Source organism: Sebastes fasciatus, chromosome 8, assembly GCF_043250625.1.
Source record: "Sebastes fasciatus isolate fSebFas1 chromosome 8, fSebFas1.pri, whole genome shotgun sequence".
Lineage (NCBI taxonomy): Eukaryota > Metazoa > Chordata > Actinopteri > Perciformes > Sebastidae > Sebastes > Sebastes fasciatus.
Window position 1 is genome coordinate 29385589 of NC_133802.1, and position 14106 is coordinate 29399694.

Sequence of the window (14106 nt, forward strand, 5' to 3'; positions counted from 1 at the left end):
TATAACCTCCCTGTGACCTCCTGGGCTGCAGCCGATTGGTCAGACTGGTCCCGTTGGACGGTCATAAAAGGCCTGCTGTGGTTATGACGGAATACCAGAATGGAGCAGACGGGGCAGAAGTAAAGCCCACGTCGGCTCCGTCCTCATCCCTCTGTGTTCTCTATGTCAGCGGCTGTATCTGAGGGCTATCTATGGAAACATGTATTACTGCTCTCTCTGTGTTTCTGTCCATCAGTCTTTGTTTCTCTGAACTCATTTATTCATCCATCTCTCTCTCTCTCTCTCTCTCTCTCTCCTCTCCTCCCTCTTTGCACAACCATCCAGTTTATTACAACTTCAATCTTATTTTAGCAGTTTTGTCATCATTTCTATGACAACATTGTCATGCTTGCGTACCTTTAAGGTACATTTTGAACAGATAAAAAATGTGCGATGATTTTGTGATTAATCGCGATTAAATATTTGAATCAATTGACAGCGCTAACTAATACAGACAAATACTGTTTAATGACATCTTTTCTTTATATTTTTGGATTTGGAAATGCAATTTTAAAAAAAGACAACTTTGTCTAACCTGTTGGTTGAGTAGTGGTTAGAGAAAACACCCAAATAAGACCCAAATTGTAATAAAGCAGAACTATCCGTTAACCTAAACATAGACTTCATCTTAATCTCCCATCATCCCTTTCCCTCCCTCTCCCTCCTTTGGCTCTATAATCCCTCATCAGGGAATGACAGTTATGAATGAGGCAATGACACACACCGTGTTTCATCAGGTGATAATATGACACACACACACTGAGCATCATTAGGATTTGGACACCAGTGTGTTATCATTTCTCTGTGTACAGTTAAACAGGAGGCTTTAAGCTTCATTATGATGCTATTGTTACTCTTCTACAGTAGTTGCAGAAACACCCTTATACGCCTTTCTATGAGATCAGGTTGACTTATCTCATGAAAAGTCGCTTCAGTTCTCTGATCAGCTGTTGCTGTCTGCTTTCAGAGGTTCGCTGCAGGTTTCAGGGTATTGTTGTTTCAGTTTTTCGGATTGGTACATCCCTGTATCCAGATTCAGAGAGGGCTTGTGTTACTGCAGGACTCTCCTGCTGTGACTGCAAATCCTGGAGCGATTGTTATAAATTACATGTCCTTAAAATATCTCTTTATGTTGGTGAGTTATTGATCTGGCAGGATCCCAGTGGAGGTTACGTCGGGGCTCGGGGCTTTAGGCGTTCCTGCTGAAGCCTACAGACCATATGTTTTGAATGGTATTGCTCAGAAACAGATTAGATCAGTGTTTATTTGGCTTTAAGCCTTTCACGAAACCACAACTAACCAATCACAGCTTAGCAATCATAACGAGGCACGGCAGGTCTGTGAATCTTTGGATTTCTCCACATGATTTACATGAAGCTGTGGTAACAGCAGGACTATGTATCCAAAGAGTTTTACTCAGATATTATGCATGCTTCCTAGAGGAAGAATCCTTTTTTTTTATGATCAAATCTTATTGATTTTAAAGATGCATTGGAAATCCATCCATCATCTGTAACCACTTGTCCTGTTCAGGGTAGCAGGGGGGTTGGAGCCTATCCCCGCTGAAGGCTTGGGCGAAAGCGGGGTTCACCCTGGACAGGTCACCTGACTATCACAGTCAACAATTAACCTAACCTGCATGTCTTTGGACTGTGGGAGGAAGCTGGAGAACCCGGAGAAAACCCCACGCTAACACGGGGAGAACATGCAATGTGTAACATGCAATACTGTTTCCACCATTGCACTAATACACTCTTTCAGCTCTGGGCCTTTGTTTACTCCTACAACATTGTTGAACTCACGATGGAGTGTTTAAAAAATGGATCAAAACGTGAAGCTATTACCCATCAAATAGTCTGCCAATTATTGTCTTGATTAATTGTGTTGAGTGTAATGTATAAAATATCAGACAATAGTGAAAAAATGCCCATCACAATTCAAGTTGACATATTTTAATAGCTTGTTTTTATACGACCAACTGTTCAAAACCCGTAAGACTAGAAAAAACCAGCAAATAGTCACATTTGAGAAACTGGAACCAGTGAATTTTTTGCATTTTTGCTTAAAATGTATTACGTTATTTTTTTTATCTTGATCGGCTAATTAAAGGGACTGTTTGTAAGAATCAGAAATGCTTGTTAACAGCGACACCTGTGGCCGTTAAGTCAACGAAAGTCACCGTCGGGTTTGCGCTTGTGCTCGCTCTACATAGACATGAACGAGCATCGGTCAAAACAGTGAGGCGACACACGTCAGCTAAAACCACAATATCACTCTATATTTCAGCTGCTTGGCAGTAATGTTAGCTGACCAGACGATGGTCTCTCCATGAATCAGTGCTTATCCTAGTGTTCCCGGGGAGGGAAAAGGGGAGACACCGGCACCCGGTTGGAGACGATAACGATAACGTTTCTTGCTGCGGAGCCACGTCACTTCACAAGACACGGAAAACCTCTGTCGGTCTGGAGGAGCTGCAGCATTTATTCCTTCACAAACATCCACTGTACATTTACTAGATATTCTCAGAGCTACTAACTCTTCTGCAGTGTGTAGTGTGCGCACATGCACGTGAGATGGAGCGAGCTGAGTGAAGGCAAACAAGCAGAGGAGCAGAGTACAGCAGAGACTCCGGCCCTGGAGACCAAAGCTACGGTCTCCCCCGCGTCCTACGACCGCGGCCAACACTGTTTAACAGACGGGCTTTACTAGATATAACTTTGGTGCTTCCATGTAGTTTGTGTTGGAGTCTGAGTCTGAACAGCGTAGCCACACGTGAGCGCGCATGGGACACCGACCCGGATTGATTTATACGTGTAAGAAGTTACAAACAGTCCCTTTAATGAATCGATCAATTGTTCAACTACTCTACATACTGTGTTATATCACCTGTTATGATTTTACAGTTAAATAATGCAAGTTGGTGACTTCCCACAATGGGATCAAGACAGTGTAAAACATGTTCTGCTTGCAGGGACACCATAGCTACTGTCTTTTATCGGTGGACTTATTAGTTTTTACTTACAGATTTACAAATGAGCAGGACTCCAGTGTTGGTGTTAAGTTCCTTCTCTTGCTGCCGTTGTGTTGGCTGAGCTCTTTGTGACCCTTTGTGCTTAGAAGTGTTTTATAAATAAAGGTTCCCTCACAGACTTACTGCTGATACCGCTACACATTTCTCTATAAGCCCTCCGTCCATCTATCCATTCATCCCTCCGTCCTCCCATCCCTACCAGCTGTCTCGCTCCTCTCCATCCCATCTCATGCTTCATCCCTTCATCCCGCCATACGTAAGCTGCCTCTTTCTTTGACAGAGGAGAAGAACTAAATGATTGGAGGATGAATTCATTTCCCAGAGAGATTTGACTTTCTCTTGGAAAGGAACGAGATATCTGCTGACTACATGACTTTTTCTCTTCATCTCTCCCCCTCTCTCTGTTACTCCCCTTCCCTTTCTCTTCCTGTTTCTTTACCTACACCCCCCTTCATCTATCTCCTATGGCTGAACCATAAAGCCAAAAATGTTATAACTTTATTTTTATATTGATCGATGTCTATAATTATCACAACAATATTTAATAGGGCTGTCAAAGTTAACGCCATATTAACACAACTTGTGATTTTTAGGTTGTAGCGGGCTCAGTTTTAAAGCTAGAGTGAAGATATTGGTATCATATGAAACTAGAATGTTCTTTTTACATCCATGGCCACCGACTCATTGGCGTTTTCAGTCCAAAATGGTGCCACCCGTTTCGTCTCTTTGCTTCCGGCTTGACCCCATGCTAACTTGAATGGGGATAAAATAATCCAATCGTGCTGCTGTAGCCTACGATGTAACGGCTGTTCGTCGTTTTTAGGTAGAGGAAAACAGATTAAAAAATGAAAATGAAAAATAAATCTCATAAATGTATCATCGTTATCATGAAAGATGTTATCGTGAACATTTTCTAGATCGTGTTATCGCCCAGCCCTTCTCTCTCCCTGCCCTCTTTCTGATTTCAGTGTTTATTTTCTGTTTCTTTCATCCCTTTGTCATCCCTCTCTCCGTCCCTCTCTCTTTCCCCAGTTGTTCATCCAGTTGATTCTCTCTAATCCAGGCTAACTTTGTGTGAAGCCTAAAGACTGACTCACACACCCGTAATAATACCCTGTAGACCTGCAGTTCACACATAAACACACTGCACACACACTTGCACTTCTTTAACACTGTACCATTGACACATGCACACACCAGTCTGCTATGAAAATTCAATACATTTTTGTTGACACAGTTCCTAAGTACAAAAGTGCGTGCGTGCGTGCGTGCGTGCGTGCGTGCGTGCGTGCGTGCGTATGCTCGGCCAAAGATGGTTTGTTACAGAGAGAGTAATCCCACTGTGTATACAGTATGTATTTATAGTTATAGTTTGTGAGGATTATTTTTAGCTTTTACTAGAACTGTCATGCTGTAATGGCATGATTGTCCATAGTTAATCGCAAATTAATCACACATTTTTTGTCTGTCTCTACTATGGGACCATTTGACCCCCTCCCAGACAATCCTTGCTTAAACACCGACAGTAAACGTATCGTTCAGTGTGTCTATTATGATGAAGATAAACCCTGAAGCTGTGTTCAGATAGACAACAACACTAAGTCAATTTTAATTTATATAGCCCAATATCACAAATCACATCTTTGCCTTAAGGGGCTTTACAATCTGTACAGCATACGAGATCCTCTGTCCTTACACGGTCTCCTGTTTTATATTAGTGAGACCAGTGTGTCGGTAAAGTGGGGATGCCAGCATCAAAGGCTTTCACATCATCTGGCAACGCGCTGTGTGGTTTGGCCAGTCTCACACATATGCAAAATATGCAAATTCCTGGAAGATGACTTTGTAACGTGAGCAGTGTTTTAACCTTGTAATTCTGGAAATGGTGGGTAAAATGATTGTTGTATAATCCTATCTCAAATTATTATGAGCTGCTGTGCAGTGTTTTGGCATCTGATAAGCCGTGGGTCTATTATTAATCAAAATGGCCTCCCTGGATAGAAATCCATCGTTGTATACCTCAGCAGCCCTTCGCATTTTATTACAGGGCGGGTCTATTGTTTTTCTTTTTTGTTTATATCATTCTGTATCTTCCCATGGGTGTTCCTCATATATTCAAATCCGAACATTCAAATTTTGCCCGAAGTACATACTGTATGTTTTAGCATCAAAATATTATTTTCCCTTCAAGCCCTTCTAAAGCTTTTCCCCACGTGACCCGACGTAGGTTTCTGCATGATGACTCTGCTACATGTACAGTATATATACATCCTTATAGTCAGTGTATTAACGTTACATACAGTAACTTAGATGGCGGTAGACATGCTCCCAGTTTGGAGAAGCAGACAGGAATACGGGCAGGAAGATAAACTATGTACTGCTGTGGACGCCACGTTAGTTCAGATTAGAAAATCACACAATAACACAAACAAACTAACTGATCGCTGCAGCGGTAGACCAGCAACTCCTGTGTTCTGAGAGGTCAAATTACTGTTTTTGTGGATGGAGTCTGGTGGCTTTGAAGCCAGCGTTATAACGGCTTTAGTTCCCCGTCAGAAAGGGCTGTCTGATGGTGAGGTAAAGCGGTCGAAATATTCTAAACATAGCGTACACTTAAACTGATATTGATTCTGTTTTTAGGTAGCAAAAATATTTTTTTCTGCTGCAGCCGTCCACAGCTGCTTTACCTCGCCGTTTCTGACGGGAACTGAAGCTGTTATATCGGTTTTCCTCAAAGCCACCAGACTCCATTCACAAAAAGAGTAATTTTACCTCTCAGAACAAGGGAGTACACAACCCCACTTCAAAAACATCCAAACTAACCCACACATTCACATTATTCATAACCTCATTGATTAGCTTACTGTGGTAATCTACGTCGCTGCTTTTTGCTAACGGCTGAGTGGGCGTTTCCAAAAGAAAAGGAACGCAGATGGACCCGCTCACCCATCAAAGGAGGCAGCATTACGTACACGGATAAGTCATAGGAGATAGTTGTGATAATACAAATAATTCATGCAGTGTACTGTAACTTTTTAAACACACATTCACACACACACATCGCTTCTGCACAGTGTTAATGCCAACATAATACTGTCTAATCCCTCTACATATGAGCCAGACTGCACACAGTCACACACCTGTCATACCGACAAACCACACACGCATATACACACACACACACACCTACACACACACAGTCCAGTGTGTCTCAGAACAATAGGCTATAAGGCTACTTGCTTTAGTTGAACAACAGAGAGACGCCAAGGGAACCCTGAGCTAGTCCCCTCAATCCCCCTGCCGTCACTCACAATGACTGGAATGCTACGGACACACACACAGTAGCCTATATATAATATACACACACGACATGAGTTAGTTTATTTTAATCTTTATTTATCTCACCACGTTTGATATGAATCCCTCTGACATAGATTATTAGTTACCTAAAATACCAAGTTAAAAATAATGTACATAAAACCAGCATTTCCTACATTTCCTACCTGGATTTGTCCTTTTGTACTTGTCACAAATAGTATAGATGGATAAACGTAACCGTTCCCAAAGTACAGAGTAGCTAAACTTGGCTAATTTGAAACTTGAAAATGCAGAAATGCATGAGATTATTGATATTCCTTTGAGTGTAATTCTGCCACCTAAAAGGTTATTTGAAGAAGTTAATATTGCTAATATTTAAGGAGGCATATTGACTCCAGAGTTTAAATATCTGGCCGGCTGTGGACTGTCAGCAGCAGCTCATGAGAGGAGACATTGTCTTGTTTATTCAGATGCAATTAGCTGCTTGCTTTCAGATTGGTTTCAAAGTCTGATTGGAGTTTTCGTTCAGGAGTAAATCAATACTAGGGCTGTCAAGGTTAATGCGATAATGCGTAAACGCAAATTTGTTTTGACGCCACTAATTTCTCTAATGCATTAACGCAACTTGCGATTTTTAGGTTGTAGCGGGCTCAGTTTTAAAGCTAGAGTGAAGATACTGACATCATATGAAACTAGAAAACTTTTAAAATGGCCATGCCAGTTTTTCCTCGCCAAAATTTAGCGCAAGTTTGGAGCGTTATTTAGACTCCTTCACGACAAACTAGTATGTTTCATATGATACCAGTATCTTCAGAACATAGACTTTCTCTCTGGTCTCCTGACGTGAGTTGAGTCTCGCAGCACAGGCTTGTTTGAGGGGGAGAAAGGAGGTAGTCACGGGTTGGCCGTCACCGCAACCCTCTGGAGGCGGGTCGAGCACACTTTGGCCCGACTCTTGGAGATGGTCCATCTCGGGCACAACTCGGCACAACTCGGCACAACTCGGCACGCTAAAACTGGTAATGGAATCGCAAATCGGCGCAGCATGGTTTGACTCGGCCCTATAAACGTATTTAGCCACCTTATTGGGTCACTCTTGACAAAAGCACCTTTGTGTTTGTGATTCACTGAAGCTAAATGAGTGAGCAGCTGCTGCAGCCTGTGACAGTGAACAGCTGGAGCTGCATTCCACTGAGGCTCCACAGCAAAGCTCCAAAATCCTACTGGAAGCTCTGCACACACACACACACACACACACACACACACACTAAAACACACATGGACTGTAGGTACCACAGACTGTGACCTCACCTGTTCTAATGGAAACATGGTAGGGACCAATGCATTATATCCTTAGGTCAAACATACAGTGTATATACCTAACATTAGATCACACACACACCGATCGACAGCAGGATGAGCTGAGAACCGTAAACCTTATTTATAGATCATCATGCACTCAGACACACTCACACACAATAACCTCACTATGTGTAGGTGTTTGTGTGTGTGTGCGCATTTTATTTGTGTTTGTGTATTTCTGTTCTTGCAAAAAAAATAAAAAGTTTGGTTTTGTGTTGTTAATTGATTTCCAATAATTAATATATACATACATTTACATAAAGCAGCATATTTGCCCACTCCCATGTTGAAAAAGTGTTAAATACTTGATATATATTCTCGCTAAATATCCCTTTAAGGTACATTTTGATACTGATAAAAAACGTGTGATTAATCACGATTCAATATTTTAATCGGTTGACAGCTCTAAATAAGTCATAGTATACTATGTCATAAATATCTCATCAAAGTTCATAGTAAAAAAAGTCATGGTATATTTCGAAAATTTCTTTAAAAAAAAGTCAAACTATTGTATGTCTAAAATTTCATGAAAAAAATGTCATAGTATAGCATGTTGAAAATTTAATGAAAAAAAATGTCGTAGTATAGTATGCTGAAAGTTTAATGGAAAAAAGTCATAGTATAGTTTGTTGAAAATTTCATGAAAAAAAGTCATAGTATAGTATTTCGAAAATCTAATGAAAAAAAAGTCATAGTATATCGAAAATTTCATGAAAAAAAATTTCATAGTCTAGTATGCTGAAAATTTCCTGAAAAAAAATGTCGTAGTATAGTATTTCGAAAATTTCATGAAAAAAAAGTCATAGTATAGTAGGTCGAAAATTTCATGACAAAAATGTCATAGTATAGTATTTCGAAAATCTAATGAAAAAAAATGTTATAGTATAGTATGCTGAAAGTTTCATGGAAAAAAGTCATAGTATAGTTTGTTGAAAATTTCATGAAAAAAGTCATAGTATAGTATGCTGAAAATTTCATGGAAAAAAGTCATAGTATAGTATGCTGAAAATGTCCTGAAAAAACATTTCGTAGTATAGTATTTCGAAAATTTCATGAAAACAAATGTCGTAGTATAGTATTTCGAAAATTTCATGAAAAAAAAGTCATAGTATGTCGAAATTTTCATGAAAAAAAATGTCGTAGTATAGTATGCTGAAAGTTTCATGGAAAAAAGTCATAGTATAGTATGCTGAAAGTTTCATGGAAAAAGTCAATTATAGTATGTCGAAAATATCTTGGAAAAAAAAGTAAAGTATTGTATGTCGAAAATTTCATGAAAAAAATGTCGTATATAGTATGTTGAATATTTCATGGAAAAAAAGTCATAGTTTAGTATGTTGAAAATTTCATGAAAAAAAAGTCAATGTATAGCATGTCGAAAATTTCATGGAAAAAGTCAGTGTAGCATGTCGAAAATTTGTATAGCTTGTTATAATAAATGTCCTATAGATTTCCAAAAATCATAATATATAATGTCATAGACATAGTAGTATGGCTTAAAAAAAACATATTTATAATAGTAGCCTATAGTTTGCCAGTGTGTATAGTTTGTCATGGTATATAATAACCAGTTAACTCTAATCTGAGTTTTTACCTTTAAATAGAAGTGTATGCATCAAATACATTTCACTTAAATCAAAACAAACTACACTGTAAGAAACATGGATTTTGTTCTTCATAGTAAATATTTTATTTTTTTGAAGATGTGTTGTCTTCATTACACCGTCCTCCTACCCACTCTGTGTACCCGTCTCTTCTCATTGAAAAGAAAAAGTAAATGTTATCTTCTGTTCACAAAATTGCAGTTTTGCTAAAAGCAGCTCACTTATAATCCAGTGTCTGTACTGAGCTAGTTACAGTGTTAAAAACAAACAGGTTCTGCTCTCTCCATAAATACATCACTATTTAACCATAATAATAACAATGTCACTTTAAAACCACGATTTCCCCAGATTTACAATAAAAAAACACAACTGGGTTCAACTCACTTTACATTTAAAACAGAAAGATATTACTGAAATAGTTAATTCTGTCATCGGCAAATAAATGCTGCATGTCAGTCTCTGTTTACATTTCCTTAAAATCAATAAAGTGAGTTGATGCCTGGTTATTCTCTGAGCATTCACACATACATGCGCACATTCTAGCATTTTTTCAATGACTCTGAATACCTTGTAGCCCTTTAACCATGAAGTCTGTGATCCTTCGATTCGTTCTCCCAAGTTCTTTTTCTCATATTTTCCATACGGTTTCTGTTTGTGTAGAAACTCTTTTGCACTGGAAGCCGTGAGAGGCATGTGAGAAGTCTGATCTAAATTGTTTTTTCTCCTGTGTTTATGACTTCAAAATAGGGTCAGTAATGCATACAGTAGTGCCGAAAGGAAATTAAAACTCACCTGAACAAAACATGAATGCTTTTAGTCCTTTTAAGAACTTGGGATAGTGGCGCAGTTCAGCCTCTTGTGGCCAAAATGAGTATTACAACAACAAACCTGTTTTTAAGTTAAGCACAGGAGAGAAAACAATTTAGATCAGACTTATAAAATGGAGTTTGAGTATTTGGCTCAATAATGGTGCTTTTTTTTGGTAATTATTTGTGAACATCAAAAGTATTTGTTGATTTTCAAAGAATTTCCATTGGTGATCTGTTTTGGGAACTCAGTAACTTCCAGGTTGATCTTCAGAAAACATAACTGCGCATTTTCAACACATTTCTGGTTTTTACACATAATTGCTTTTTTTTAAGTGTTTATATTGTACACTCATAGGTCTTTTGTGCTTAACATTAACATATTTAATCAAACTAAACTTAGCTGGGATGCTAACATCTTTTATCTTATAAATACAGTAATGGTAATGGCACTAATGGCACTAACTGCAGATCTTACTCACTCTGGATCATCCAGACATTAAAAAGTAAAAGCTAACAATAAATGTGCTTTTAGTGAGATACATATCATTTTTATGTTTTATAGCTATAGTCTAGTGTTTTTCTTTATAACCATGTGAAGGATTTTCTCCTTTGGAACAGTCCATCAGTCCAGCTGTATGGTTTACAGAGGCGGATCTTGTAATGAACAGTCAGTACATCCATATGTATTTCACGTCTGATAATCAGCAGTCTCTCTTTAGGTTTTGTACATCTGGTGGTTTCCTCCTGCGGCGCTTGGAGGCAGCTGGGCGCTGTTTCCTGCCTGGACGTCAACAAATCCCATCCTCTGTCTCCTCTTCCTCTGCTCGGTCATCTACAGTAACACAGGAAGTATGGTGAGTGTTTTTCCAACATCCTCATCAGTCAATTCACAGTGAGAAAAACTCCCTTGCTTTGGAAACGTCAGCGTATAACATGTCAAAGTATAGTTCGTCGTAGTATAGGATAATAGACTATAGCATGTAATTAGGGTCAGGCATGGTATAGTATGTTGTAAATTTTTTATTTTTTTAAAAAGTCATACTATTAAAAAAAAGTCACAAAAAAAAGTCATAGTATAGTATGTTGAGAAAGTCATGAAATAAAAAATTCATGGTATAGTATGTCGTAAATTTAATTAAAAAAAAAAAAAGTCATAGTATAGTATTCAACAAAAGTCATGAAAAAAGTCATACGATAGTATGCCGAAAAAGACACAGTATAGTATGCTGAAAATTAATAAAAAAAAGTCATAATATAGATGTCGAAAGTCACAAAAAAAAGTCATAGTAAGTCAAAAAAGTCACAAAAGAAAAGTCATAGTATAGTATGTTGAAAAAGTCATAAAAAAGTCATGGTATAGTATGTCGTAAATTTAATTAAAAAAAAAGTCATAGTATACTATTCAAAAAAGTCGTAGTATAGCATGTCGAAAAATCATGAAAAAAAGTCATAGTATTGTATGTCGAAATAGTCATGAACAAAAGTCATAGTATAATATTTTTGTTTCATTATGAAACTGTGGCGGGACAAATTACTGTCTACTATGGTGGTTCACCACAGTCTAGGTAATAATGGGAAACACTGATGTGTGTGTGAATACCTGCTCTTTCAGCTCAGTCAGCTGAGTGGTCAGCATCGTCACCACCTTCATTGTTGCTGACAGTTTGTCCTGTAACATCCTCATCTCGTTCTGCTCCCCGTCGCTGTCGGTTACCACCAGAGACATCGCCTGCATCCGTGGAAACCAGTCCAAGTTGTTGTTCTGAAAGAGAAGAAGTGTTTGTGACCGCCGGATCACGTTCATGTGCTCTGATATCTCCAGTATTTAGATTAGATGGTGTGTACAGTAGATATTTTACTTTGATCATGTGTGCTACGTAGCTCTCCGGTCCGGTGTAGTCCGTCTTGTTCTTCTCGCGCACCAAAACGATGAAGTACAGGTAGTTCCAGATGTTGTGCTCAAGTTTGAAGTGCTCTTCGAATGACACTGTCTTATTGTCAAACTTGTCTCTCTCCAGACCTGCAACAACAATCAAAACTGGTGGTCATATTTTCTGCAGAAAATGTATTAAAAATCTGCAAATCTTCTTGATAATAAGCCTAATGCTGAGTTCAGACCAAGAGCGAAGCCACCGGTATCATTTGTGTTCATTCACGCTAGACAGGTGAAGGAGCTTGTCTCCATAGATACCAACAACTTTCTTTCCATCAACCATGGAAGAAATAACCACTGTTGCTGCTTTGTACATGTTGTGGAAGTCCCAGAAAACGCCGTCGTGTCTGGGTCCATAACATCACCCGGCAGCGAGCTGTATTCACATACAGTGTTGCACTGATTGTATCTAGCAAGCCACACGTCGCTACTGTGTTATGAACCCAAAATAAACAGATTGTGCTGTTATGTAATTGCAATGAACGGATCAAAAGGATGCCAAAACAACATAATAATGCCGATATGTAAAAAGTCTGAATTCATGCTTTGTCAGGTCTGTCTGACAGACGACAAGCAAACAACTGTTAAAATGCTTCTTTTCTGACTGGAGTTCTGATCGATCAGTGCCAGGCTATGCGGCTGCTCCATCAACACTCAACATAACGTCATCTAGGCATCAAAACGGCAGCGACGTTGTTGTTTCTACCACAGACAGTCTGTGGTTTATACACATACATTTACACACAGAGTTTGGTCCGGTCTCTGTACAGATATGATGAACTATCGTAGCTCTGGGTGACCACAGACGGAGAATCTCAGCGCTGATAGGCTTTTACGACACACCGACTGGCGTATTGCATTGACTTTGTATGTAACCGTGCCGCGCGGAAGAAAACTTCGCTCTTAGTCTGAACACAGCATAACATTCAATCCGAACATGTTATTTGTTTCTACCCACCGCAGATGAAACATGTGGTCTTCAGTATCTCTTCTTTCTTCTGTTTCTCGCTCCTCAGGTCGGCAAACGTGTCGATGATGACTCCAAAGATCAGGTTGAGGACGATAATGATGACGATGAAGTAGAAAAGCAGGTCGTACACCACACGGGCCGGAAACAACGGCTCCTACACACACACACACACACACAGTATATATGTATATACATATATACACACACATGTACTTAAAGGTGCAATGTGTAAGATTCGGCCAGAATTTTAGTTCAAAACATTCAAAAAATGAACTGACATTATCAACAGAAAGTCGGCGTGATGACGTTTAGTAGTCTCATTTAGACACTTGTTAGCAACCGCCTTTTTTAAGAAACTGTCGTATCTGTAGAATATCATAATAGAATAGAAATAATTTTGTTTTACTTTAGTATGGCACTTGGTAGGCAGACGTTTTACTGGCATCCGGTAGTCGCGAACAATTGACTCTCACTTCTTAGCAATATACGTTTTTTGGTGAAAGTCAATACACTTCCACCATTTTGGACTGAAAGTGACTACCGGACGCCAGTAAAACACAATTTCTTAAAGGTTTAGAAATCATTTGGTAATCACTAACAAATACTTAATATAGTATATAAAATAAGATGATAATAGTTTACTAATATTATCAGAATATAATTGTTATTGTCTCTTATCAGCTATGATACAATATAGAATGTATAAACTAATTATTTTATATTACACAAACTAATATTAAAATTTTTTTTTTTTGCATTTCCAATATTAGTAAATATTAATTATCATTTTATTGTTTGACATTAAAATAACTATTAACTAAGTTTAATTAACTATCAATTTACCATTTACAAATAAAGGTTATTATAAAGTGTTACCAAAACGATTTTGTCACTTAAAATTACAGATAATTTAAGAATGTTTGCTCATGAGAAAGTGAAAATCATTACCGTTTATTAACGACTATTAATGATTTGACTGAGAGAATTTCACAATCTGGCAACCCATAAGTTGTTTTCATTAATGTCTTATAACTGATCTA

General features: G+C 38.4%; 1 protein-coding gene across 2 annotated transcripts in view; it reads right to left on the reverse strand.

The window, feature by feature from the left end:
• Positions 1-10240: 10240 nt before the first annotated feature.
• Positions 10241-14106, reverse strand: part of itpr3 (inositol 1,4,5-trisphosphate receptor, type 3) — a 75572-nt gene continuing 71706 nt past the window's right edge. For both annotated transcript variants that reach the window (XM_074644854.1, XM_074644855.1), the window contains 4 exons: positions 13055-13220; positions 12023-12183; positions 11764-11925; positions 10241-10995 (listed from right to left, as the gene is read on the reverse strand). In XM_074644854.1, the coding sequence (XP_074500955.1) occupies positions 10879-10995; positions 11764-11925; positions 12023-12183; positions 13055-13220 (606 nt within the window). In that variant the 3' untranslated portion in view covers positions 10241-10878. The remainder of the gene's footprint in view (positions 10996-11763; positions 11926-12022; positions 12184-13054; positions 13221-14106) is intronic.